This window comes from Nannospalax galili, unplaced genomic scaffold (genome assembly GCF_000622305.1).
Source record: "Nannospalax galili isolate Female #2095 unplaced genomic scaffold, S.galili_v1.0 scaffold725, whole genome shotgun sequence".
NCBI classification, from domain to species: domain Eukaryota; kingdom Metazoa; phylum Chordata; class Mammalia; order Rodentia; family Spalacidae; genus Nannospalax; species Nannospalax galili.
In genome coordinates, this window is record NW_008353058.1 from 227499 (window position 1) to 251964 (window position 24466).

A 24466-nucleotide genomic window follows, 5' to 3' on the forward strand; every position below is an offset into this window, starting at 1 on the left:
AGATAGATAGATAGATAGATAGATAGATAGATAGATAGAAAGATAGTAAAACAGATAATTTTGCTCCCCTATTGTATTTCAGAAAAGCTCCAACAGTCAAACTTGTTCCATCAGATCAGATCATGGTAATTCCTGGTCCCATCCTCCACAAACGATGTTAACATTCTGTGTGTTTCTTTATATCCATCTTTGTGTATGTACTGAGATCATTTACATATTGATATCTATAATTTTACCAACATAATTTTGAATCTTCAGTGTTTGCTTGTTTAGTCTATATATTTGCCATGGATTGGTCATTTTAATGGTGATATGGTGTCTTATAAGGTTTCAAGAGGTACCTAAATATTACCAAAAGGGGCCTCCTGGTTATTGGTACACGTGGTGTTTGGAAGCATCTGTTTCACACTTTGAGCACCTACACATCCAGCCCCTATGGATGGTGTTGTGGGGTGAGGAGACCCTGCCCGGCTCCGCATGTGGTGGGTCTTCCTTCCGCACCCAGCGCTCCTCTGAGTGCAGAGTGCAATGCAGTGCCTGGCCCAGGGCGCAGCAGAGCCTGAGCAGAGCTGCCTTAGGCGGACGTGCGTGACTTCAAGCCATGGCTTTTCTGGCTCAGCACACGTGCCTCCCCGTGCCCTGTAAGAAGGCACGTTTTCATTTTCTGAGGGTACTGAAAATCTGTGTGAATAAACAGTGTCATCGAGTGTCTCACTCATCAGCATATATACCATCCCTTTAGAACGACAGAAGAAGTTCATCAGTTCAACGTGTCTTTCACATGTGGGGCTCCTGACTAACAACCTCCGGTATTTATCCCAGCACAGCCAGAGCGCTCGGTGCCGGCACACGCTGCGCCCACGCACCAAGGCGAGCAGAAGAGCGTCTCGGTTTTCCTTTGTTTCATTCCTTTAGGAGAAAAAGCAAACCTTTTATAACTAGAAAAAGCGAGCATGCGGGAACGGCTGCCCTGTGTCCACAGCGGCCTCCTGAAAGGGCCTTCTTCTCTCCAGTGCGTCATTGTCGAAACTGTTTTATTTGTATCTTATGGCTATGAGCTTTCTGCCTGCACGTGTGTAAGTGTACCCGTGTCATGTCTGACGAGGACGTCAGAGCCGTTGGAACTGGAGTTACAGATGGTTGTTAGCCGCCTGTGGGTGCTGGGAATTGAACCCGGGTCCTCTGTGAGAGCAGCTCGAGGTTCCTCCAATGCGTCCTTCTATAACTGAGTCATACACACGGGCAGCAAGACAGCCTAGATCGCAGTCTGTGCCCGTCACTCACGTCACTCCACGTCACTGTCACTCACACGTCACTCCACGTCACTGTCACACGTCACTTCACGTCACTCCACGTCACTCCACGTCACTGTCCACGTCACTCCACGTCCACTGTCACACGTCACTCCACGTCACTGTCACACGTCACTCCACGTCACTGTCACACGTCACTCCACGTCACTGTCACACGTCACTCCACGTCACTGTCACACGTCACTCCACGTCACTGTCACACGTCACTCCACGTCACTGTCACACGTCACTCACACGTCACTCCACGTCACTCACGTCACTCCACGTCACTCACTCACACGTCACTCACACGTCACTGTCACACGTCACTCACACGTCACTTCACGTCACTCACGTTACTCCACGTCACTCCACGTCACTGTCACTCACACGTCACTCCACGTCACTGTCACATGTCACTCCACGTCACTCACGTTACTCCACGTCACTGTCACTCACACGTCACTCCACGTCACTGTCACACGTCACTCACACGTCACTCCACGTCACTCACGTCACTCCACGTCACTCACGTCACTGTCACTCACACGTCACTGTCACACGTCACTTCACGTCACTCCACGTCACTGTCACTCACACGTCACTCACACGTCACTCACACGTCACTCTCACGTCACTTCACATCACTCCACGTCACTCACACGTCACTCACACGTCACTCCACGTCACTCTCACGTCACTTCACATCACTCCACGTCACTGGCGTACTCTTCCACAGCACTCCTTCGTTCCTGAGGTCAAGTCCTGTGCAGCCACGGTTGCCGTTGCCTTGAGCCCGACCCAGGCGCACAGAGCAGCTCGTGGCTTCTTGCTTCGCGCTCCCTGAGGGCCGTGTGCACACCGCTCTGCTGAGACTGGAGCCCAGCACGCCGCCCGCAGCCCCGTCTGGAGTTGGTTACACCTACGGAATGTAACCACAGCCACCTTCGGCTGGGCTAGCGTATACTTTCTCATTTGAACAAACTGGAATCTCATTGGGCAAGGTGCATTGTTACTTAGTTTTGCTTAAAGCTCTACCTACCAGTATTATGTATAAAATCCTAATTACACACTTAGTCTGCGCTGGTCATAAACACACACTCTCTGTCTTACCAATGGACTAGACTGTAAGCTGCCTGAAGACCAGCTACTTTTATATCTGTAAACATGGTAACGACTGCTCGATAAATATTTATTTTATTGACTCATGCCTTAGGAAAAAGTAAAGTTATGTCAAGAAAGAGTCCATAACTCGTTGGCATTCGTGATGCTTTGCAAACTCCCTCAAGACTCACAGCGCTCAGGGGACCTGGCAGATACTAATAGTAGCCCTAGGGTGACCAAGCATCCGTGGTCATTGCATGATGCTGTGGGGACAAACCACTTTGGAATCTAAGTCCTTGAATAGGATTATTCACACTGTCTCCTGGGCCAGGAAATCCATAACTGTTCTTATGATCCCTCAGTAATAATCATTTCCGTGTCCCATTGTTGACTTCCTTGAGTCACTTGATAATCCTCGAGTGAAGTGGGATTAGGTGGGTGATCTGCTTTGTGAGGTCTGATCCTGACCCCAAAATCATCAGCGAGCATACTTAAATTTGGGTCCTACCCGAGCTGGGCATGCCGGAAGTTGTAATAATCTCAGTGTCCATAGGTTAACTTCTGGTAATTGCTTTGATAATTGAGTGTTTCAGTCATTGAATATTTCTTTTTCTTTTCATTTTTTTAAATACCCATTCTTTTAAAATATTATTTGCTTTTCAGTTTTTGGTTGTTAGCCTTAGCCCTCAACGGCTGCGCTATCCATTTATGGGTATGTACGCCTGCTTGTTTGTATGTGCACACGTGTGTTCAGGTGCCCATGCCCAAGGAGACCAGAACTGGAGTCGCAGGTGGTTTGTAAACTACCAGTTAGTTATGGGTGCTGGGAACCAAACCTGGATCTTATGCTAGTAATCACTGAGCCGTCTCTCCAGCCCTGAATTTCTCTTTAAGTTTTTTTAAATTATATTTTTATTTATTTAGGATGTGTGTGTGTGTGTGTGTGTGTGTGTGTGTGTGTACCATGGTGCATGCATGAAGGTCAGAGGACATTGATGTGCAGTTGGAGTTGATTCTCTCCTTCTGCTGTGTGGGTCTCAGAGACAAAATTCAGGTCCTCAAACTTACTAGTAGGCACCTTTACCCAGTGGGCTATATTGCTGGCCTTGACATTTTGTTTGTTTATTATTTATTTATTTGTTTATTTTATGTATGTGTGTGTATCACAGCCTGTGTGTGGAAGTCAGAGAACAACTCGTAGGACTTGGTCCTCTCCTTCCACCACGTGAATCCTGAGGATGGAACTCAGGTTGTCAGGCTTGGTGACACGCACCTTTACCTGCTGAGTCCCTCACTGACCTTTTTTATCGTCCTAATTACTCTCTTCTGGTCACTGAGTTCCATGTTGCTTAAAGGACACTAAAACAATGATGCGGTGTCCCCTGGGACCCAGGTGATATGTAGTCGTGGTATTTCACATCGCCAATGACATAGAACCATGAAACCTGCTTATGGCAAGGTTCTTACCATAAGTTCAGTCTCTAGAGAATTCCTATGTTGTCAGAGAGCGATGCAGGTATTGTGGAGGAATCCTGCACCAGAGGCATTGTGGGGGAATATATCAGTAGTGCGAGAATAGAATAGAAATGTATTTGGCTATCAAGTTTAAGGAATTAGAAGAAAGCCACAAAGAAAGAAAGAAAACCCCTTTTATCCAAGTCCCCGTCTTTAGGGAGAAGCAGGGCAGCATAAGGAGGGTTTATTTAAGAGTCTTTGCAGCTGGGAGTTTCACTGACAATTTTGTTAATGTACTTGCTTTTCCCCTTCTCCCAGGCCTGTTGTGAATTCCTTGCTTGATATTATTATTCATGGTTACTGGGCGCACCTGAAATCAAGCAATAATGCACCATTTGGTGATTGTTATAGTAAGTGGTCCTTTTCCACAATGTCGAGCTGGTCAGGTTATCTCCTTCCTAATGAGGGGTCCCTCATCTTTTCCAATGTCCTAATCAAATGCTCCTCATTGTCTTGAAGCACAGCCACGTCTGGCTGCATCTGCTTCAAAGATGTCAGGTCTCCAGCCTGCTCACAGGTTCTCTCCAGAGCAGAGACAGAGGCCCGCTGAACCTCTTTGAAAGTTCCTGGTCATCAGCCACTCAACACAGCTGTGCTGTAAGCCAACAGTGGGCAAACACAGCATGAGGCTAACTTTATAGTGATGCAGACATTTCCAGAAAGGGCTTCTCCCTAGATTTCGGTGCTCCCGAGTTCATCTTAGGGGTTCCTCTTTGCCCTGCTCCTTTTTTTTTGAAACATGTGTGTGTGTGTGTGTGTGTGTGTGTATGTGTGTGTGTGTATATATACACACACACACACATATATGTATGTATGTGTGTCTGTATGTATGTATGTATACCTCAGTGTGTGTGACTTTGCTTCAGTGTGGAGGATTTCCAGGGCAGTGACAGAAAGCTAAGGCAAAACCGTGGAGTTGCCCATTGAGGCCAGAGTCTGTGTTTTATATCCCCCAACTCTCTACTGCTCAGCATGTGGACCAGGCACAGAACATGGTTTCTAAGTGCATCACAAGGTGACTTTACTTCTTTAACCCAAACTTTACTTCTTAAGGTGACTTTACTTCTTTAACCCAAACTTTACTTCTTTAACTCCAACATGGAGTGCATTGTTTTAAACCTCTGCCAAAGAGTCTTACTATTAAGTATAGTGTAATCTGTTCAAGTATTGCTCCATGATTGTTTGACAATAGAAAACACATTGTATGTTTTGGAACCTTATCATGAAAAGTCAAAATTTAGCACACTGTATCTCCAATTAGTCCAGTCAAGGAGCGTATTTTTCCCCTGGAGGCTAACAAATGATCCAGTCACAGATTTGTTCTATGATTATTCGCCACTGGACTTCCTGTGGTCAGAATGCCTTATAAGATTTCAGAAATGGAAAATTTGGAGGGAAAACCATCTGCATTTCTTAAAATAGTTAAACAGAAACTTCCCAGGAGGAGAGTGTTATTGATCTCACTCAACAAATGTCTACTATGCTCACAAACGTATATTGATCAGTCAGTGTGAGACATGAGTTGGAGATACATGTGAAACTGACAGTTCTTTAAATTATAATTTAGTAGCCAAAGGCAAAAATAAAGCAGTGTGTGTGAAGACAAATTCTGCAGTAGAAGCGTGTATAAGGAGCAGAAAGGGAGGTGTGAGTCACACACAGAGAGCCGGGAAAGCTTCCTGGAAGAGACAGCTGCTTTAGAGTTCAAACATGACAGCAGTTTTGCCTTCCCCATGACTGTCATGAGGGGAACGCTCAGAATACACGCCTCGGGGTGCTCATGTAGAAGGCAGTGTCACATCTTAAGAAATAAACTTTTAAATGACAAAAATCTGAAAAGCATTGACTCAGTATAGTACCTAAATTCGCCACTGTGCCCTATGGTTTATGCAATATTCAAGGAACAATGCAGAATCAAACTACACCATATTGATGGATTTATATGTATGCATATAAGGCTAATATATTTTCTGTTGCCAATTTTTTAAGGTTTCGTAAATAGTGTCACTAACATTTCTTAAAATGAAGAAAAGCACTCATATGTGCTGGTAGAAATTCAGTGTGTTTTATAGAACACAGGTATTCTTGATATAGCCTACGGGATGTGACTTTTCATAAAAATAATGAATTTCTAGATTTGTCAGCCGTTTCCAAACAGATGCACTCTGCTAATCGAACGGAAGCATTTAGAGTCCAGATCTCAACTATCAATAGCTTTTAGTATTGCAAATTAGTTTGTCTATTGGGCCGTGTGGTTCTTGATCAAAAGTAGCAAGCAGTTCTGTGTGCATGCTTTCCGTATGACTGCCTTGCTGGGGTTTGATGATCGCACTTTTCTTTGCAGAGTTTTAAGCTGAATGTGGACAGTCACTGTGCGCTCAAGGAAGCTGTGGAGGAGGAAGGACACCAGCTTCTCCAGCTTATTGCATCTCACAAAGCAGGTAAATCCTCCTGAAATATTGCAGGTCTTTCTGTCTCCAGACCGTTAAGAATGAGGAAGCTGTAAATTACTGCATATATTCACTTCCTTATGTATTATTAATATTTACATTATCAGATTGACCTTCAAGATTTATAAATGTTTCATATACTGCATACAATGCTGTGATACTTATAAGATGAAATACTGCCTCCAAACGGTCTGTTCATTTTATTTGGGCCTTGCCATTCACCCGAGTCTCAATTGAAACCACATTCCTGAAAACTTCACATTGACATGCTCTTTGATGTAGCTGCTCTGGAAATAACATTAAGATAATGAAGGACAATTGTGCTTATAGTTACAATGCATATGCATCAGGTGCATATAGATGTCATTACTGATATATAGCAGCAGTCTAGAGGTGTCTGATTATTTCCCTGTCAGTTCACACACGGACAATTTGCAGGTTCTCTGTTGGTCTCTGCATTTGCAGAAGTTTCGGTCTTCAATCAGTTCTTGGCCCAATATTAATATATGTATGAGGAACAGATTATAAATAAAAAAACTGGTTGTCATTTAGTTATACTAACTCTGGTAGTAGAGGACCATAAGGCAAGGCGAGCTACAGCTTGGTGAGAACAGCACTGGTCAGATGTGTTAATGTCAGATTGCTGTCTTAATTCTGGCCGGTTTGTTGTATTTCCCTTTGAATTAATCTTATCTGTTTTCATAATATAAAGCATCCACACAGACACGCACAGAGCCTGGTGTTTGGAATGTGAAGCTTAAAGTCTTCATTACTTCTGTGCATCAAGGTTTTGTTCCCTTGCATTTTTCAAGTCAACACACTGAGCTAAGTCAGTTCCCACACCAGGCATCTGTGTGCTTGTCCTGCTTTTCTGTCTTATGTCAAGACTTGCTGGTCTCGGCTCTGAGTGACCCAGAACTGGTGGCAGGTGGCAGGCAAGGCCATGTCAAAGCATGTATGTGGTTTGAAATAGCCACCTAATTTCGGTGTAGCAAACAACAGTGATAAAGATGCAGTTGGGTCCACAACTTGTGCTCTGCTCTCCTTTGGAGAAGGACTGAAGGACACGCTGAAGATGGTTGCAAGTCAATGGCAGGCGCTGCAGAGGCAAATCAAACAGCAGCACAGCTGGATCCTCAGAGCTCTGGACACCATCAAAGCCGAGATCCTGGCTACTGATGTGCCCGTGGAGGAGGAGGAAGGGACGGGAAGCCCCAAGGTAAGTGGCTTGAAGTTCGCCTGATTTCCTCTTATTTCTGCCTTTTGAACTAGGCACCACTGAAGTTTTCTTTCCACCCCTAAGGCTTTTTGTTTCTAGTGGGTAAACTTTATACAGCTCTCTCTCTCTCTCTCTCTCTCTCTCTCTCTCTCTCTCTCTCTCTTGCTCTCTCCCAGAAACATCCACAGTTGGCTGGGTTCTCCTCCATCAGGCAGTTATCAAGAAAATGGCTTGACTTAGAACAGAAAAGGCCACAACATTCAAGTTTTCCAGGAAGAGGCCATTTTGTGCAAAGTGGCAGAGTAGACGGGGGACAGTAATCTAGGGGTGGGAGAAAGGGGGACATAAAACATTTAGTAAACAAAACATAAAGCATCTTTAACATGAATAATCAGAACGGTTTTAAATTGTTTTGTTGCAACTATAAATCACTATAATCAGTGCAATCACTCAGCTCTGACATCCATTAGCCGCTTGGTTACAGCAAATTAACAAAGAAGAGAGAAAGTGATTCATTATCTCATTCCTGTTAATGACTATCAGATGCATTGCCTAATTAGGCGATGGTCATTGTAGTGGGGAGAAGGTCATATGCTTTGCTACAAATCTTTTTGCTCCGTGTGTAAGTTCTCCGTAATGGTGCATGCACCGAACACAAGTATTTTAAAAATGAGTATTGACATGTTTTGGTCATCCATTTTAGAGTTACAGAATGACCCATGAAAGACAGGCAACCAAACTTTATAAACGTGTCACCTCTTACAGTGTAACACTGTAGAAGTATCTTTGGACTCACAATGTGGAAAATAATTTTATTAATTCAATATTCTCTTTTTTAAAAATATATTTTATTATTTTTATGTGTATGCGTGTATTGCCTGCATATATGTAAGGGCACCCGTGTCTTGCAAGAAGAGGCCATCGGATCCCCTGGATCTGGAGTTACGGACAGTTGTTAGCTGCCATGTGGGTGCTGGGATTCGAACCCAGCTCTTCTGCTGAGCCATCTCTCCACCCTCTCAATAGTCTCTTATAGTCCCTCCTGACTCTGTTTCGGTTCTTCTCAAAAGTAAATGCAGAAAGTCTATTGCCCAGTAGACAGGATTCAAAGACATTGTAACTGGGGGAAATGGATTGAAGAGTTCCTGGTTTCTAGTCCTGGCAGGAAGGAGCGAGTAACAACATCAGGTACCTTGTGCTAAATGTACCCAGAACTAGCCGGCAAGGGCTTTGCTCTCTGAGATGCTTCAGAGGAGGCAGAGCAGGAGAGGCCGGCCCTGCAGTGCTGAGACTGCGCAGCCAGTGGAAAGCTCAGACGACAGCCTTTAATGACAGGCCACTGGAGGCTCCACGGAGAGGTCACAGTTCAGGGAATACTTGCAGGAAGAGATGTGTCTTGCCACATGAACGTGTATTTCAGGAGGTGGTGTTGAAAGCATCAGCTGCGGCTCAGCTGATAACATGGAATGGCGCACTCAGCAGACGTCTGGGAACAGAGGAAGCAGTGAGCTCAGGGTCACTGCAGGGGAAGTTGACTAGGCCTAGGAAGTTGACCTAGGTTCGACCCTCAGCACCACAAAAAGAGGGGTGGGCTGCACAGTCTACTGGTAGAGTCCTTGCCTGGGATGCAGGAGAACCAAGGTTCGACCCTCAGCACCACAAAACAAGGACAAAAAAACCCACTCTGAGCTGAGATGTATTGAAGAGCTGTACTGGATGGAGGCTCCCTGCCAGGGGCTGTTGTGTAGCAGCCTGAATTCTCCTGTTTAGTGTCACAACGAACACAAAATGGTTCCAGGTCAGTCCTTAGTGGAAACAGGGACAGGAGAGGTTAAGCAGTTTGCCTGAGGGCACACAGCTAGGATTTGAATCCAACCCAGAGGCTTAGATACTGTGTTCTCACCCTCCACCCCATGCTGGTCTGGTCGCAACAATGTGGTGCATTGGAGATTCAGAGCCAGTCAGCGCCAGTCTCCTGGCGCTCTGGGAAGTGTGGACATGCCTTTGACACTGTGTTGTGCTGTGAAAAGACGGGGAACAGCCAGGAAGGAGGCTGGATGGGAGGTGAGTGCTGAGGGAGGGCTGCTTTGAGGAAGTGCTGATCCTTAGCTCCGTGTGGTTAGCAGAGGAGGGGGAGCTGGTGGCCTGCTGTAGGTAAGGGGGGGAGGGAGGAAGGGGGAGGGGGAACGCGCTGGGAAGTGTGGACATGCCTTTGACACTGTGTTGTGCTGTGAAAAGACGGGGAACAGCCAGGAAGGAGGCTGGATAGGAGGTGAGTGCTGAGGGAGGGCTGCTCTGAGGAAGTGCTGATCCTTAGCTCCGTGTGGTTAGCAGAGGAGGGGGAGCTGGTGGCCTGCTGTAGGTAAGGGGGGGAGGGAGGAAGGGGGAGGGGGAAGGGGGGCTTTGGAATTATCTCATTCCTGTTAATGACTATCAGATGCATTGCCTAATTAGGCGATGGTCATTGTAGTGGGGAGAAGGTCATATGCTTTGCTACAAATCTTTTTGCTCCGTGTGTAAGTTCTCCGTAATGGTGCATGCACCGAACACAAGTATTTTAAAAATGAGTATTGACATGTTTTGGTCATCCATTTTAGAGTTACAGAATGACCCATGAAAGACAGGCAACCAAACTTTATAAACGTGTCACCTCTTACAGTGTAACACTGTAGAAGTATCTTTGGACTCACAATGTGGAAAATAATTTTATTAATTCAATATTCTCTTTTTTAAAAATATATTTTATTATTTTTATGTGTATGCGTGTATTGCCTGCATATATGTAAGGGCACCCGTGTCTTGCAAGAAGAGGCCATCGGATCCCCTGGATCTGGAGTTACGGACAGTTGTTAGCTGCCATGTGGGTGCTGGGATTCGAACCCAGCTCTTCTGCTGAGCCATCTCTCCACCCTCTCAATAGTCTCTTATAGTCCCTCCTGACTCTGTTTCGGTTCTTCTCAAAAGTAAATGCAGAAAGTCTATTGCCCAGTAGACAGGATTCAAAGACATTGTAACTGGGGGAAATGGATTGAAGAGTTCCTGGTTTCTAGTCCTGGCAGGAAGGAGCGAGTAACAACATCAGGTACCTTGTGCTAAATGTACCCAGAACTAGCCGGCAAGGGCTTTGCTCTCTGAGATGCTTCAGAGGAGGCAGAGCAGGAGAGGCCGGCCCTGCAGTGCTGAGACTGCGCAGCCAGTGGAAAGCTCAGACGACAGCCTTTAATGACAGGCCACTGGAGGCTCCACGGAGAGGTCACAGTTCAGGGAATACTTGCAGGAAGAGATGTGTCTTGCCACATGAACGTGTATTTCAGGAGGTGGTGTTGAAAGCATCAGCTGCGGCTCAGCTGATAACATGGAATGGCGCACTCAGCAGACGTCTGGGAACAGAGGAAGCAGTGAGCTCAGGGTCACTGCAGGGGAAGTTGACTAGGCCTAGGAAGTTGACCTAGGTTCGACCCTCAGCACCACAAAAAGAGGGGTGGGCTGCACAGTCTACTGGTAGAGTCCTTGCCTGGGATGCAGGAGAACCAAGGTTCGACCCTCAGCACCACAAAACAAGGACAAAAAAACCCACTCTGAGCTGAGATGTATTGAAGAGCTGTACTGGATGGAGGCTCCCTGCCAGGGGCTGTTGTGTAGCAGCCTGAATTCTCCTGTTTAGTGTCACAACGAACACAAAATGGTTCCAGGTCAGTCCTTAGTGGAAACAGGGACAGGAGAGGTTAAGCAGTTTGCCTGAGGGCACACAGCTAGGATTTGAATCCAACCCAGAGGCTTAGATACTGTGTTCTCACCCTCCACCCCATGCTGGTCTGGTCGCAACAATGTGGTGCATTGGAGATTCAGAGCCAGTCAGCGCCAGTCTCCTGGCGCTCTGGGAAGTGTGGACATGCCTTTGACACTGTGTTGTGCTGTGAAAAGACGGGGAACAGCCAGGAAGGAGGCTGGATGGGAGGTGAGTGCTGAGGGAGGGCTGCTTTGAGGAAGTGCTGATCCTTAGCTCCGTGTGGTTAGCAGAGGAGGGGGAGCTGGTGGCCTGCTGTAGGTAAGGGGGGGAGGGAGGAAGGGGGAGGGGGAAGGGGGGCTTTGGAAGAAGTGGGAAATGACTGAGCTTCTGCATAAAAACACTCCTGAATGAGTGAGGACATGCCACAGTTGATGTCCAGAGACGGTGCATCTCCCAAAGGGTAGGAGGCAGTGTAAGTCCTGCTGTTGAGGTCCAGCTAGAAGAAGAAGCTTTCAGTGAGCTCAATGAGTGTGTTCTGTAGGGAGCTGACAGGAAACAAAGCCGCTTAGTCAGGTCTGAGAAGGAGGAAGTGTTACTACGGGAGACACAATGGCAGCTTTTCTCAACATGAGTTCTACCTGCGACCACAGCAGCAACTCCCACATTCCAACAAGAACAAGTAACAGGTTCAAGACTCCCTCCCCCAAATGAGTGGGAGGGTGTCTGATGCTTGTTACTTGAAACAGCTAAAATGTTTTAAATTGGGACTGTGTAATTAAATTAGGTTACATCTTATTCTAATGAAATATTACATAGCCATTAAAAGCAATGTTTAGAAATATTTAACTGATTAATTATTTTTATGTGTGTGAGTGTTTTGCCTGAATATAAGCGTACCGTGTGCGCAAAGTGCTCATGAGGCCAGAAGACAGCATCGCATCCCCTGGAACTGGAGTCATAGTTGTTAGCCACCATGTGGGTGCTGGGAACCAAACCTGGGTCTCCTGCAAGAACAGCCAGTGCTCTTAACCACTGAGCCATCTCTCCAGCCCCTTGAAATTTTAAAAGGTAGACGATATCTATAATAAATATCTGAATGCTTTTAAACATCTTTTAATTTTCCAAATCTCTACATTGAGCAAGAATTATTAGAAGAAAAAGAATAAATCTAAAATGTAAGAGTTAAAAAATGATTTAAAAAGGTTAAATAGGTGACCTTGTGCCAAGAGGACATGAGATCTGAATTTCAATATGAGGAGGGACAATAGATACATCTGGATCTTAATAATCTGGGTTGCTGATTTCTAAAAACATGAGAGCTAGTCTTCAGGGAGGAGGTTTTCAGGTCCGTTCCAGGTCTGTTGCTTCAACTCCTTTGTCCAAAGTGTGGCCTGTTTTCAGCAACAGGGTGTTACCTTCAAGGTCTGGGAGGTGATCAAGAGCTGTGGAAACAGCCTGTGTTAGTTTGGGAGTCTCTTGGCCTACCCTGACCAATCACTTGAATGACACTGCCTGGCACTGTGTTTTTTGTTATATAGTTTCCCCTGTACACATGCCCTCGTACACTTGAATGACACTGCCCGGCACTGTGTTTTTTGTTATATAGTTTCCCCTGTACACATGCCCTCGGATACTTGAATGACACTGCCCAGCACTGTGTTTTTTTGTTATATGGTTTCCCCTGTACACATGCCCTCGGATACTTGAATGACACTGCCCGGCACTGTGTTTTGTTATATAGTTTCCCCTGTATACACGCCCTCGTGTACTCGTGGTCTGTGTATTTTTCACTAGGACTTTGAACTTACACGTTTCCTTCTGGTTTTTCGTACTATATAAGTGTTATGTATCGCTCCTGTCACTGCCCCTGTAGAACCCTCTCTACTCCCTCCCTAGTTAAAGTACCCCCTTTCCCCATTTCTGCCTTGATAACACCTGTCTCCTACTGCCCCTCTCTCAAGCTCCTTCCCCTTTATCCCCATGTAAGATAAAAGAGAAACAGCAAAAATTATCTTTTTGAATCATTCCAAAAGAGACAAAGTCTTCAGTCTCGTCAGCCTGTGAAGGGTAAAATATTTGTTTTTCTTATTAATCTTATTAATTAAACACTCCCAGGTCACCACAAAACAGCTACAAGAAGAGACTGTGGTGTCTGCACTTGGGAACCCAGGGAGGGGCTGAGAGTTGAGGCCCTCCACCTGCAGGCCAGGTGCCACCCCAGGCCGTCTGAAGGCTCTCTCAACTAGCTCTCCTCCCCTGTCTGGGCTGAATTTCCCTTGGATGAATAAGCACATACACACTTATGAGTGATTGTGAAGTCCGTTAAAGACCGGATACTGTGGAAACGCTGGATGATTATTTTTTTCTATTTGTTTAATGTTTATCAGTTGGTTCTCTTAGACCTAGGACAAGAGGGTAACAGAGTAGCTCAGATTGTCAGCCAGAGTACCTGAATTAAGTGACAGGCACTTACTGCTAGGTGGCCTTGAGACAGTCAATAAGGCTCTGCGTCTCACATTCCTCATGTGTAAACTAGGGGCGATGGGGCCAGTGAGAGTATTCAGTGGGTAGAGGCACTTGTCACCAAGCCTATTGGCCTGGGTTTGATCCCAAGAACCCACATGGCAAGAGCCAACGCCCACAAGTTGTCCCCTGACCTCTACGTGTGCCACGGCATGCGTGCCCCCATCCTCAGCTCCTCATGAACACGTGATAAATTAAAAATGTGATAACAATTTTAAATAAAAATAGGGGTAATAACTCCCCTCTCAAGAAAAGCTGTGATGCAGATTGTTTTAAAGAGGACCTAGAGTAAGATGGTGTTTGGTGAGCACCTGTGATCACAGCTTGCAGGATGCAGATGTACCTGCAAGATTGAGACCGCGTGGTGCGTGTTGAGCCAGCCAGGGCTACGTAGCAAGACCACGTCCCAGGAAAACAACCACAGGAAAAGCAAGGTGAGACAAAGAAAGTGCTCAGAGCACAGTCTGGAACAGAGGACGTCCTAAATGGGGAAATGGAGCTGCCAAGTTTTCCTACTGCAGTGATCTCGATGGACAAATGATTATAATGGGTTTGATAATCCTCTAGTAGAAACTGGCACAAAGTGCTGCTGTTCCATGCAGAGAGGACTCTAGCAAAGACGTTCAGGAAGCTGTTGTTTTTTTTTTAAATGAAAAGTAGAAAGGATTTTTGCCAAGGTAAAAATAGCCGGCAGAGAGACATTTAAAGACATACAAAAGACTGGTGTGTCTGGAACTCAGGACCCATTGGTATAGATAATTCTGTGTGCTTGCCCTGGTCTGCACTGGACTTCCCACTATGACAAAATGATCTTTACTGATTAGTGATTTGAGCAACTGATACATTCCAAGTCAGAGCAGCACACACACATACACACACACACACACACACACACACACACACACACTCTTAAAATACAAGATTGGGGGCTGGAGAGATGGCTCAGTGGTTGGCTGTTCTTTCAGAGGACCCAAGTTCAATTCCCAGCACCCACATGGCAGCTAACTACCGTTACAAATTTCAGTTCAAAATGAATCCAATGCCCTCTTCTGGCCTCAGTGGGCATTGCACGGAATGGGTGCACTTACATGCAGGCAATGCACTCATACATGTAAAATAAAAATAATAAAGTATATTCATTTAAAAGTTGTGTGGCTGCAGATTACAAAACCACTGGATCTGTAAAATAGAAATAAGGATGTTAATGGTTCCATAGCCAACACTTCATATACTGGACCTGGTGGTGCAATCCTGTAATCCCAGCATTCCAGAGGTGGAGACCAGAGGCTCAAAAGTTCAAGGTCTGGGGCTGGAGAGATGGCTCAGCGGTTAAGAGCACTGACTGCTCTCGCAAAGGACCTGGGCTCAATTCCCAGTACCCATATTGTGACTATGAACCGTCCTTAATTCCAGTTCCAAGGGAATCAGAAGCTGTCTTCTGAACTCTGGCATTGCATGACGTGGGTGCGCTCACATACATGCAGGCAACACACTCATATACATACCAGTATTCAAGAAGCAGATGCAGATGGATCTCTGTGAGTTCAAGGCCAGCGAAGGGCGACATGGTAAGACCCTGTTTCAAAAAAAGAAAAACCATCTTCTTGTGTCGCATTAAATAGAGCAAGCTTCAACAGGCTGCACTGAACTCTTCCCGACTGGAAGCTGGACTCGGCCTCCTGTCCATCAAGTTAGTCTTCTTTCCAGGACGTGACCTTGCTCAGGTCATGTACAAGCTGTGCCATCAAATGCATCTCCAAGCACAGAAGTTATGAGCATCTATTTCATCTTAGACCTAAAAGAGGAACTGAAATTAAAACATAATAAAAAGTGGCTCCAGAATTCATCTTACGGTTACTTCAGAAGGGGCTGGGAGCTTGCGCAGCGTAATAGAAAATCTAAGGAATATATCTAGGGGGTATTTTTCTTTTTTACCTTGTTTGAGAGACTGCAGAAAGGGCTTGGTCTTAGAAATCCTGTAAAGAAGGAGGTAGGAGGAGATTCAAAGACTTCTCCCCCAGGACTCGGCAGCATACCCTATTTGTTAGACTTCATTTTTTAGAACTTCCCAGTACTGTGAGATCTTTTATACATGGAAATAAAAAACATAATTCTTCAGTTCTAGAGATACACCTTCAGCATTCACATCCAAAATTGAAAATATGCTTGTAATTATGCATTTTAGAAGATATTGGTAAAAGTACATCACCTTAAAATAGGCTTTTAGTATTTTAAATATTTTAATGGTATGTAACTGGAGGAATTTCAAAACAGTGAAATCCAGTGCCTAACAAAAATTTAATTTTTTTGATCTTTCAAGGCAAAATTCTTGTTTTTTTTCTTTTTTTGCCATTGCCTCCTTTAAAATGTTTTTAACGTCTATTTCTTTATATTTCTGAAGCTTGTGGCTTAAAAACTGGCCAGCATTTCCCCAGGTGACTTACAGAACTTCACATCACTAAAAACATGCAAAAACCCCTTCTCTGTCCTTTTCAAGGAAGCAAATAAGTCTTCTAGAGCAAGGAATATTCGCAGATTTCATTATAAATTTGGAAAACTCTATAGCTGTGCCGGGGTGACCCTGCGTGGGTCCCAAGCAGCAGCTTTGTTTCCTCAGTGACAGGACACAGGAGTTCAGCCGTGTTGAGCCCTAGCAATGTGCTTATTTCGTCGGCCTTCTTTGAGCTTCTTAGATGGGAGTCATCGTCCCTTGCAAACAGATATCAGACTCTGAAGGTCATCAGTGATGTGGTTCAACGACAGCTGGACAGTGAGCTCACAGACCCCTTTGAATATGTTTGCCCAGGCCTACGATGACACTCTGGGATCGTAATTGAGGATGGGGTCTGTGTGGCTTTTGACTTCGGTAGTCACTGCCACCTGACCTGCCTGTAGGGATCAATCCAGGGAGGCCCAGTATTAACATGTGCTATGGTATGATTGCTAACCAAATGCCCAAGTCTTATCCCAGTACTTAGTCTAATGAATTATGTATGGGTAACTCAACTTTATAAAGGAGCTGATTTGGGGAGCACTTTTAGAAGATGTTTTCTCTGGGGGCTGGAGGAATGGGTCCGTGGTTAAGAGCACCGGGTGCTCTTGCAGAGGACCAGGGTTCAATTCCCAGCACCCACATGGCAGCTAACAACTGTCCATAACTCCAGTTCCAGGGGATCTGACGCCCTCTTCTGACCTCCGAGGGCATTGCATGACATGGGTGCACTTACACACATGCAGGCAATATACTCATACACATAAGATAAAAATAATAAAATATATTTTTTAAAAAAGATGTTTTGTCTGTATTTTGTGATGCCTCTTGGATAGTAGTGTAAGCAGATATTGTTGCCTTAGAAGATAATTTGTGAATCTTCAAAGCATTACTGAGAGGCATTATCTCTGCCTTCTCTGTTTTGCCTGAGGAACATGTGTAGTCAGATGTTAACACAGGATCTGCACAACAGCACTAAGGTAATAAGCAGGAATCACATTTGTACATTTTTAGTTCCACATACACTGGTACACACATGTATTGAAAAAGATTCAAGATGCTTTTATTTTACTACATCATGCAAAGAAACCACAGATACATATTGTCAAAAAGAACTAGAAATAGCCAGGCGTGGTGGCAAGCACCCTTAATCCCAGCACTCGGGGTACAGAGGCAGATGGATCTCTGTGAGTTCAAGGCCAGCTTGGTCTACATAGCCAGGTGAAGCCAGCTGGGGCTACAGGGAGACACTGTATCAAAAAGATAAAAAAAAAAAAAAAAAAAAAAAAAAAAAAAAAACCCAAAAAAACCAAACCAGAATTGAGTCAGTAAGTGCCTAATGGAGAGAAAGACAACAGAGAGAAAGTCCCGGCTGCTCATTTATTGAGTGTTGGCAGAGAACTCCGCACAGTGCTAAGCCAGACCCCAGGGAAGACCAGCTCAGTGGTCTTATCATTCAGTGTAAGCACATAGTGAAACACTTTGTCTGATGTCCTTTGGGCTATCTTAGATCTAGAATAATAGATCGCCTAGGATTCAGATCACCTTAGTTAGGGTGTGGGCAGGCTGAAATGGGATGGTGTTCTCCATGCAAGCAAAGGAACAGGAGGTGCATTCCCAGTTCCGCCTCCTCTGTGGTCCTACCTGCACCAGCTCCCATCCGTCTGTTTCCTGCTGAGTTGTACGTTCACAGTCCTACTTTGCAGCACGTGGAGAGGGCTCTTTCTCCTACTGAGGATTTTTCATTAACCTTTTATTTTTAGTTTTCAGGAGGGCAACTTTTCTTTAAAAATATCTTTTGAAAGTCAGAAACAAAAGTGAGTTACTTCTTTGAAGAGCAGTGTGGTGACTAAATTTGTGATAGACCCCAATAAAAAGTTGCCTCTGATCGCCTCGAGGCACTTAAATTTGCGTAGTATCAGATGGAGAATTCATTTTATTCTGTGACTCTAAGGAAGTGATTGACAAAAAAAGAAAATAAAAAATACATAAGGGTGGGTCAAAGGCCAGCTAGTGGTCAGCACTATTGTGCAAGAGCACAACACACTCTGTTTCTTACACTGAACTTACTTTGCTGGTGACCTTGACCATACAAACGTTTGGCTTAGCAAGACTCTTGGGGGGAAATTCTTTGGTGTCTCTGATCAACACAGGGAAATGTGAAGTAAGTAGATACTTGACTTTTCCCCATTTTATGTAACAGTGCCTAGAAGTTACAAAGATGCATGGTGTTGGACACAAACTTAGCATCTATAGAAAGCATTTTCTCTTGTAAGAATTCCCATTTCACCTTTGTCGTCTATTACAGAGATAATCCATAATAAAGACATTAGAGGTATTTTGATACACAGTGGAGGTCATCTTTTAAAGAAAATCTCTAAGTATATCAGCACGAAAGCAAGACACAACATTGCTTCTAAAGATGCTTTGAAATTAAGTAGATTTTTGAAAGTGTGAACCATGTTCTCAGTGTGTCATTCGTACTTTTTTTTTTCTGGAATGTGTTGTTTCTGGCAGCAGAGCCCTTGGCCGGGGAGAACCCTGCGCTGGGGGGATTACTCTGCTCTGGCCCCTGTGTTTAGTGAACCACCCAGGATGTCATAAAACAGCAGCTTTAAAACACCCCCACTCAACACCCTGAGGGCTCAAATGCTCCATGAAGTGTTCTCACATCCGGCTCTTCCATCCAGCGAAGTCAAGGTGTGCAGAGCTGTCCACATTTTCCCCTTTACTTGGAATTCCCGGAAGATGACCACTTACATGGTGGTGATGCCGCCAGAGACAGATCTGTAAGATTGTAGTGCTCTCTGCTACCAGGACCAAACATTCCAGTCTTACCTTCCACTGTGCAGAAATGAAGGACAGGACTTCTGAAGAAATGTTGTGACACATATCATACATATACCTTGATACTAAGGCAGTGTTAACTAGATTGGAGACCCTGTGGGCCAGAGTGCAGGGCCAGCCTCATCTCAGCTTCCAGGCCTTTCTTCACTGACCTGGGCAATGACTTCTTACATATCTGCTCAGTAGGTGGAGCATTGCCTCAGACTGAGCAGAGTCATGAACCTCACTAAGCAAGAAAGGTCGCAAGAGTAAAGAAAGGAGACAAAGAATAGAAGGAGAATGAAAGAGGAGAAGAAGGAAGGTAAAGGCGGAGGGCGCATGCAGAGCCGTGCAGGGCGGGATAAAAACCCTCGCCAGTTTCCATGGCAAGGAGAGGCCACACCCTCTAGCCTGTCACAGGCTTTCCTCCGCATGGTTAAGATTCACGTTAACATTTCATTTTGTACACTGAGTTTACATGCCATGTATGAAATGTCTTTCCCGGGGCTGGAGAGGCGGCTCAGCAGTTAAGAACACTGGTTGTTCTTGCAGAAGACCTGGGTTCGAATCCCAGCACCCACATGGCAGCTAACAACTGTCCGTAACTCCAGTCCCAGGGGATCCGACAGTCTCTTCTGCCCTCTGCGGGCATTGCAAGGACATGGGTGTCCTTACCTACATTCAGGCAATACACAAATACACATAAAATAAAAATAAAATATTTTTAAAAATAAAAATAAACTATCTTTCCCTCTCCCCCTCTCTCCCTCTCTCTCTTGCTTGTGGCGTTCCCAGTTTCTCCATGTATGCTCTCTTGTCCATCCTTGAAGTTAGCGACGCCTGAGTAACAACAGCATGATGACATGGCTTTGAAGGGGACCCTACTTAGCAGAGATTTTTTTTTCAACCTCCTGTGTGTGACACAGGGTGGGGTGTGTGGTGTGATAAATCCTAGGGAACATGGGATGAAGAGAAATCTGGGAGAGAAACATTTCTTCAGCCACAGAACATGGGTTTGGTAGCGGCCTCTAACGTTCAGATAACTTGGGAGACAGAAGTTATCGGAGGGCAGAGAAAATAGCATGGCCAATATGCGAAAAAGAGAAAATATGAGTGCCGTGTGGAAATGACGAGCAGTGACAGGTTTGGAAACAATGCCCACATGTTTATATGAAGGGACAGGGACCACGCAGAGGTGGAAGCCTGAAAATTGAGCTGTATTGTGAAGAGAGTTTTAAATCCCCGGCTGAAGGGCTGTGTTTCTAATGATTCATTTGATCATAGAAAACAGGTGTCAAAGGTCAGATAGAAGAAGATTAAAAATGACAACAGGCAGGTGTGGTGGCACACATCTGTAATCCCAGAAGTTGCGAGGCTGAGGCAGGAGGACCACGACTTCAGAGCCAGCCCAGGCTAGACAAGACCCTGTCTCATTCGTTATCAGACAAGATATCAAGGAGCTTGGCTTTGGGTGGCCTTTGCTGGTTGTTCAGAGAAACAGTATGGTACTTTATCATCTCACATCATCAAAACACAAAGAGACAAGCATACTGCATTAAGATGCTTTAAGACCACATTTAATAGCTTTTATGATGTTATTATAAACGCCCTAGTGCATTTTTGGTTATTGCTAACCTTTTGCTGTACTTATCTTATAAATTAACTTTATCACAAGTGTGTTTGTATAAGAGAAAATATAGAATATATATGTTGAGATAGATAGATATAGATAGATAGATGATAGAGAGAGAGAGAGAGAGTTTGGTAATCTGTGGTTTCAGAAAGCCACTGGAGGTCTTGGACTATATCTGCCATGTTTAAGGGTTCAAATGAGCAAAAGGGAGTTAATTAGGTGGTGCTCTGACATCCGGAATGGGTACGGCACATGTGTCTTCTGAGACAGGAGAGAACGAAAGAAAGAATTCAGTGAAGGAAGAAGGAAGCCAAAGGCTTTAGGACGAAGCCAACAATGTGATTTCTCAGTGGAGGAGTGATGGGAATGGAGGAGAGGCTGAGGGTGAGGCAGGTACGGAGAACAGAGCAGGTCAGACCCCCTTCTCCGAAAAGATCTCTTGCCATGTCTGCCCCAAGCTGAACTGCGTGGATTGTTTATGCCACACATTTGATGACTAACCACATAACACGGTAAAGCGATTTCCATCGCTGTCTTGAAATTCCATCGGTACGTTTTATAGTTAACTTTTAACGAACTCCACCAAGACTAAAAATGCCTTGCGATAGAAAGTACATCCCAATGTAACCGTTTTACTGAGTTCATGCGGTATTTCAGCTTACAGTATCGTTCATTTAATTGCCGCCAGTATTCATCTTAACTGTGTAAATAATGGCACAGCCCCATTTTACTATCTGCTGCTTCTTCTCCCCCATTTCCTTTGCCTCTTGATTTTATTGTTAATAAAACAATCTTAAATAAAGCTTTAGTCATTTCGCCTATTTTTTCCAGATAAGTGGTAATCTGTATCACAAAAAAGAGGACTCCTACAATTTTATTATTACTATTAAACTTACTTGAGGCAAGTTCACTTGGTTAATTATTTTAGTTGGTTGCTAGGTTTTCAATATTTTATTTATTTTCTTCTTTGCTTTAAAAGGCCTGCTGAAAGGATATATAAAGATATATTCTGGGTAACTTCTTTGAAAAAAAAAAACTAAAAGCATCTAATGTGAATTGGTAACTGGCCAGCACACTGGTTGATGAAATTTGTGGTCTTTGCTTTAAAGCTCTCTAACAAGATTAGGTGAGATTGAACCTGAAAAGGTAGAGGTCTCTAAATTGACATAAATTCAAAGGGCAGAACTAGATCATACCACTATTTGAATGTCTAATAAAGTTGAATCTCTGACATATTGTATTTGGTTCACTGTAATCTGTGTACATATATATCCTTCTAGTAAATGATGAATGAGGGTTAGCTAATATAATGAAGTTTATAGTCTTCTAGACCTTTATAGAAAACACAAAGCTGGAGCCCTCCTCAGTAAAATGGCCTGGAGGGGTTCCCTGGGACATCGTCTCTGTAAAGCACACACAAGCATAAGCACTCATGCATGGTCCCCAGACCAGCTTTGTTGAATTTACTTCCCTGCTCACCATTTGATACCTCATGTATACACTCAGATTATGCTTCTATAGGCGGGGTTCGGGGGAGGAATTCAGAACTTCATTGGATAGTTCCATCTCTCTAAAACCATTCATTCCTAGTGAGACTTTTTGGTCCAATTAGTGAGGCCAGGAAGGAATGTTAAGTTTCATCGACGTATTTGAACCTACAGTGTTTATTTGAGTCATCTGAAGTCGTTCCTCACTTGAGGGCTGTGCATTTTGAATTATGAGGAATTTCTAAAAACTTCTTTCTCAGTTTTTTCTCCTCTCAGCCCCAATGCTTTCTCTTTTTAAAATCTGAAAATAACTAACCGTAGCATGTTCTGAATGCATAATTTTGGTGTTCAGCATGCTTAGTACATCTCTGACGGTGACTGTGGCAGGCTGATGCCAGTCTGCTTAGCGTGTTGGGCTTCTCCTCATCGTTCAATACTTAGGAAATTCTCTAACTTGGCCTGTTGTAAGTGCTTTTGCCTTGCCCCTCCTTTAAAAAAAAATCATTCTTTATGCTTTTTCTTTGACAAACCATTCTAAACCCTGTATATTTTGTTTAGAAGAAGCATTCTGGGTCTCACTGCTCATTCTCAACAACGCTGTTATATCACTGTAATTTTTTTTTTTTTGCTGGAGTTAATGTGAATAGAAAACAAATGTCGTTTTCAAAATTGTTCATCAACTAGTGTTGCTATTAATTTTGGATGCATTTTAGAAAGAAATCATTTCCTCTCTTAACACATGAGGACTTTGTCACTTTGCTGTTATACAGTAATTGGAAATTGCCTTTCTCTTTTTGTTTGAAGGCTAAGAATTATTAACTGCAATACAGGACACAGCGAACAGTGATGTGAACAAAGGCCTTACTGAATACGGGCACTCTGCACCAAGTGCCCCTCCTCTGTAGTTACCTTTCTATTTCATGCACTTGTGTAGTAGTTTTCCGTTGCATTCCTGCGTGAGACCTTGGACAACCGCACACTCAGTTGTTACCTGCAGATTCTTTACGTCTTAGTCGTGATGAAAAGCTTAACGACTGTTCTTCCTTGGTTTGTGTGCAAAACGGAAAACAGGTGAGAGATCTTGAAAGTAGAACCTCTGGGAAGCCTGCGTTTGAAGCAGGTGGTCCCTACAGCAGCCTCCTGCCGGTGAGCGCCTCGAAATAGAAGTTCTTGTTTTATGCACTTTTCCAACGCAATCAAATAGTTCTTTCTTCCCATAAATGGTAAAATTGGGTATTAGTAAGTGTAGACACACTTGTCCTCATAAAAGGGAAATGTGTTGGTTTCGTTGCGCTGATGATTTAATCATTAACAGCAACAACATATAATGTTTATTGAACTTAATACAGCAGGCATCGTGAGCGGCCCCTTTCCTCCTTTTCCCTAACAAAATCAAGTATTTTGTCCACGTGGCCGTTTTTCTTTTGTGTGGTGGTGTTCAGGTGAGGTGGAGCCTGTTCCTCAGCTGGGCAGTGAATCATGATTATTAGTCTAGGAGGCGACCAACACGGCTCCTTCACCAGGTTAATGATTGACCTATACACAACCGATTGATGGACCTCTCTGACCAGTAAACTATGAAGAGAAGTCTCTCTGGGGCTTTGGAAGAGGTTTTCTTTCTCATAGGAGATGAAGCTGAAGATAAGGTTCCCTTCAAACTCCAGGCCCTTTTGTAAGCATGTGGGGCAGAGCGCTGCAGCTGTTCTTATGGTGACTAGAAGCTGTGCTACCCAGAGACTGCGGAAGGGAATGACGGGCTTCAGTATCAGAACAGCTGAGTCAACCAACCCTGGAGGCTGACCATTTTTATTGTTTCCATTTTCTTTGGACTATTTTTCTGTGTCTCCCTGTAGCCCACCTGGCCTGGAACTCACTGTGTAGACCAGGCTGGCCTCATCATTTCACAGAGATCTGCCTGCCTCTGCCTCCTGAGTGCTGAAATTAAGGGCGTGCCCCTGGCTTTCTTTAACTTTCTATCGGTTGGCATTTAGATCTTCATCAAATGGTCCCTGAGCCTCAGTTTCCTAATCTCTAAATAAAACATTTGATCTTGATTCGTGGTTTTCGAGTAAAAAATTAGCAGCTGCCATGTTTTCGCAAGATAAATTTTACTCAGCACTGCTGAGAGCTGTGTCCTGGCTCATTCTCCCCTGGAGTTCTCTGTGCTCTCTGTCCCCAGTTTCTACAAAGTTCCAT

At 44.4% G+C, this 24466-nt stretch overlaps 1 protein-coding gene across 1 annotated transcript in view; it reads left to right on the forward strand.

The window, feature by feature from the left end:
* Positions 1–24466, forward strand: part of Akap6 (A-kinase anchoring protein 6) — a 451429-nt gene that overhangs the window by 196366 nt on the left and 230597 nt on the right. The window contains exons 7-8 of the mRNA XM_008850328.3: positions 6256–6352; positions 7417–7580. Of these exons, the coding sequence (XP_008848550.1) occupies positions 6256–6352; positions 7417–7580 (261 nt within the window). The remainder of the gene's footprint in view (positions 1–6255; positions 6353–7416; positions 7581–24466) is intronic.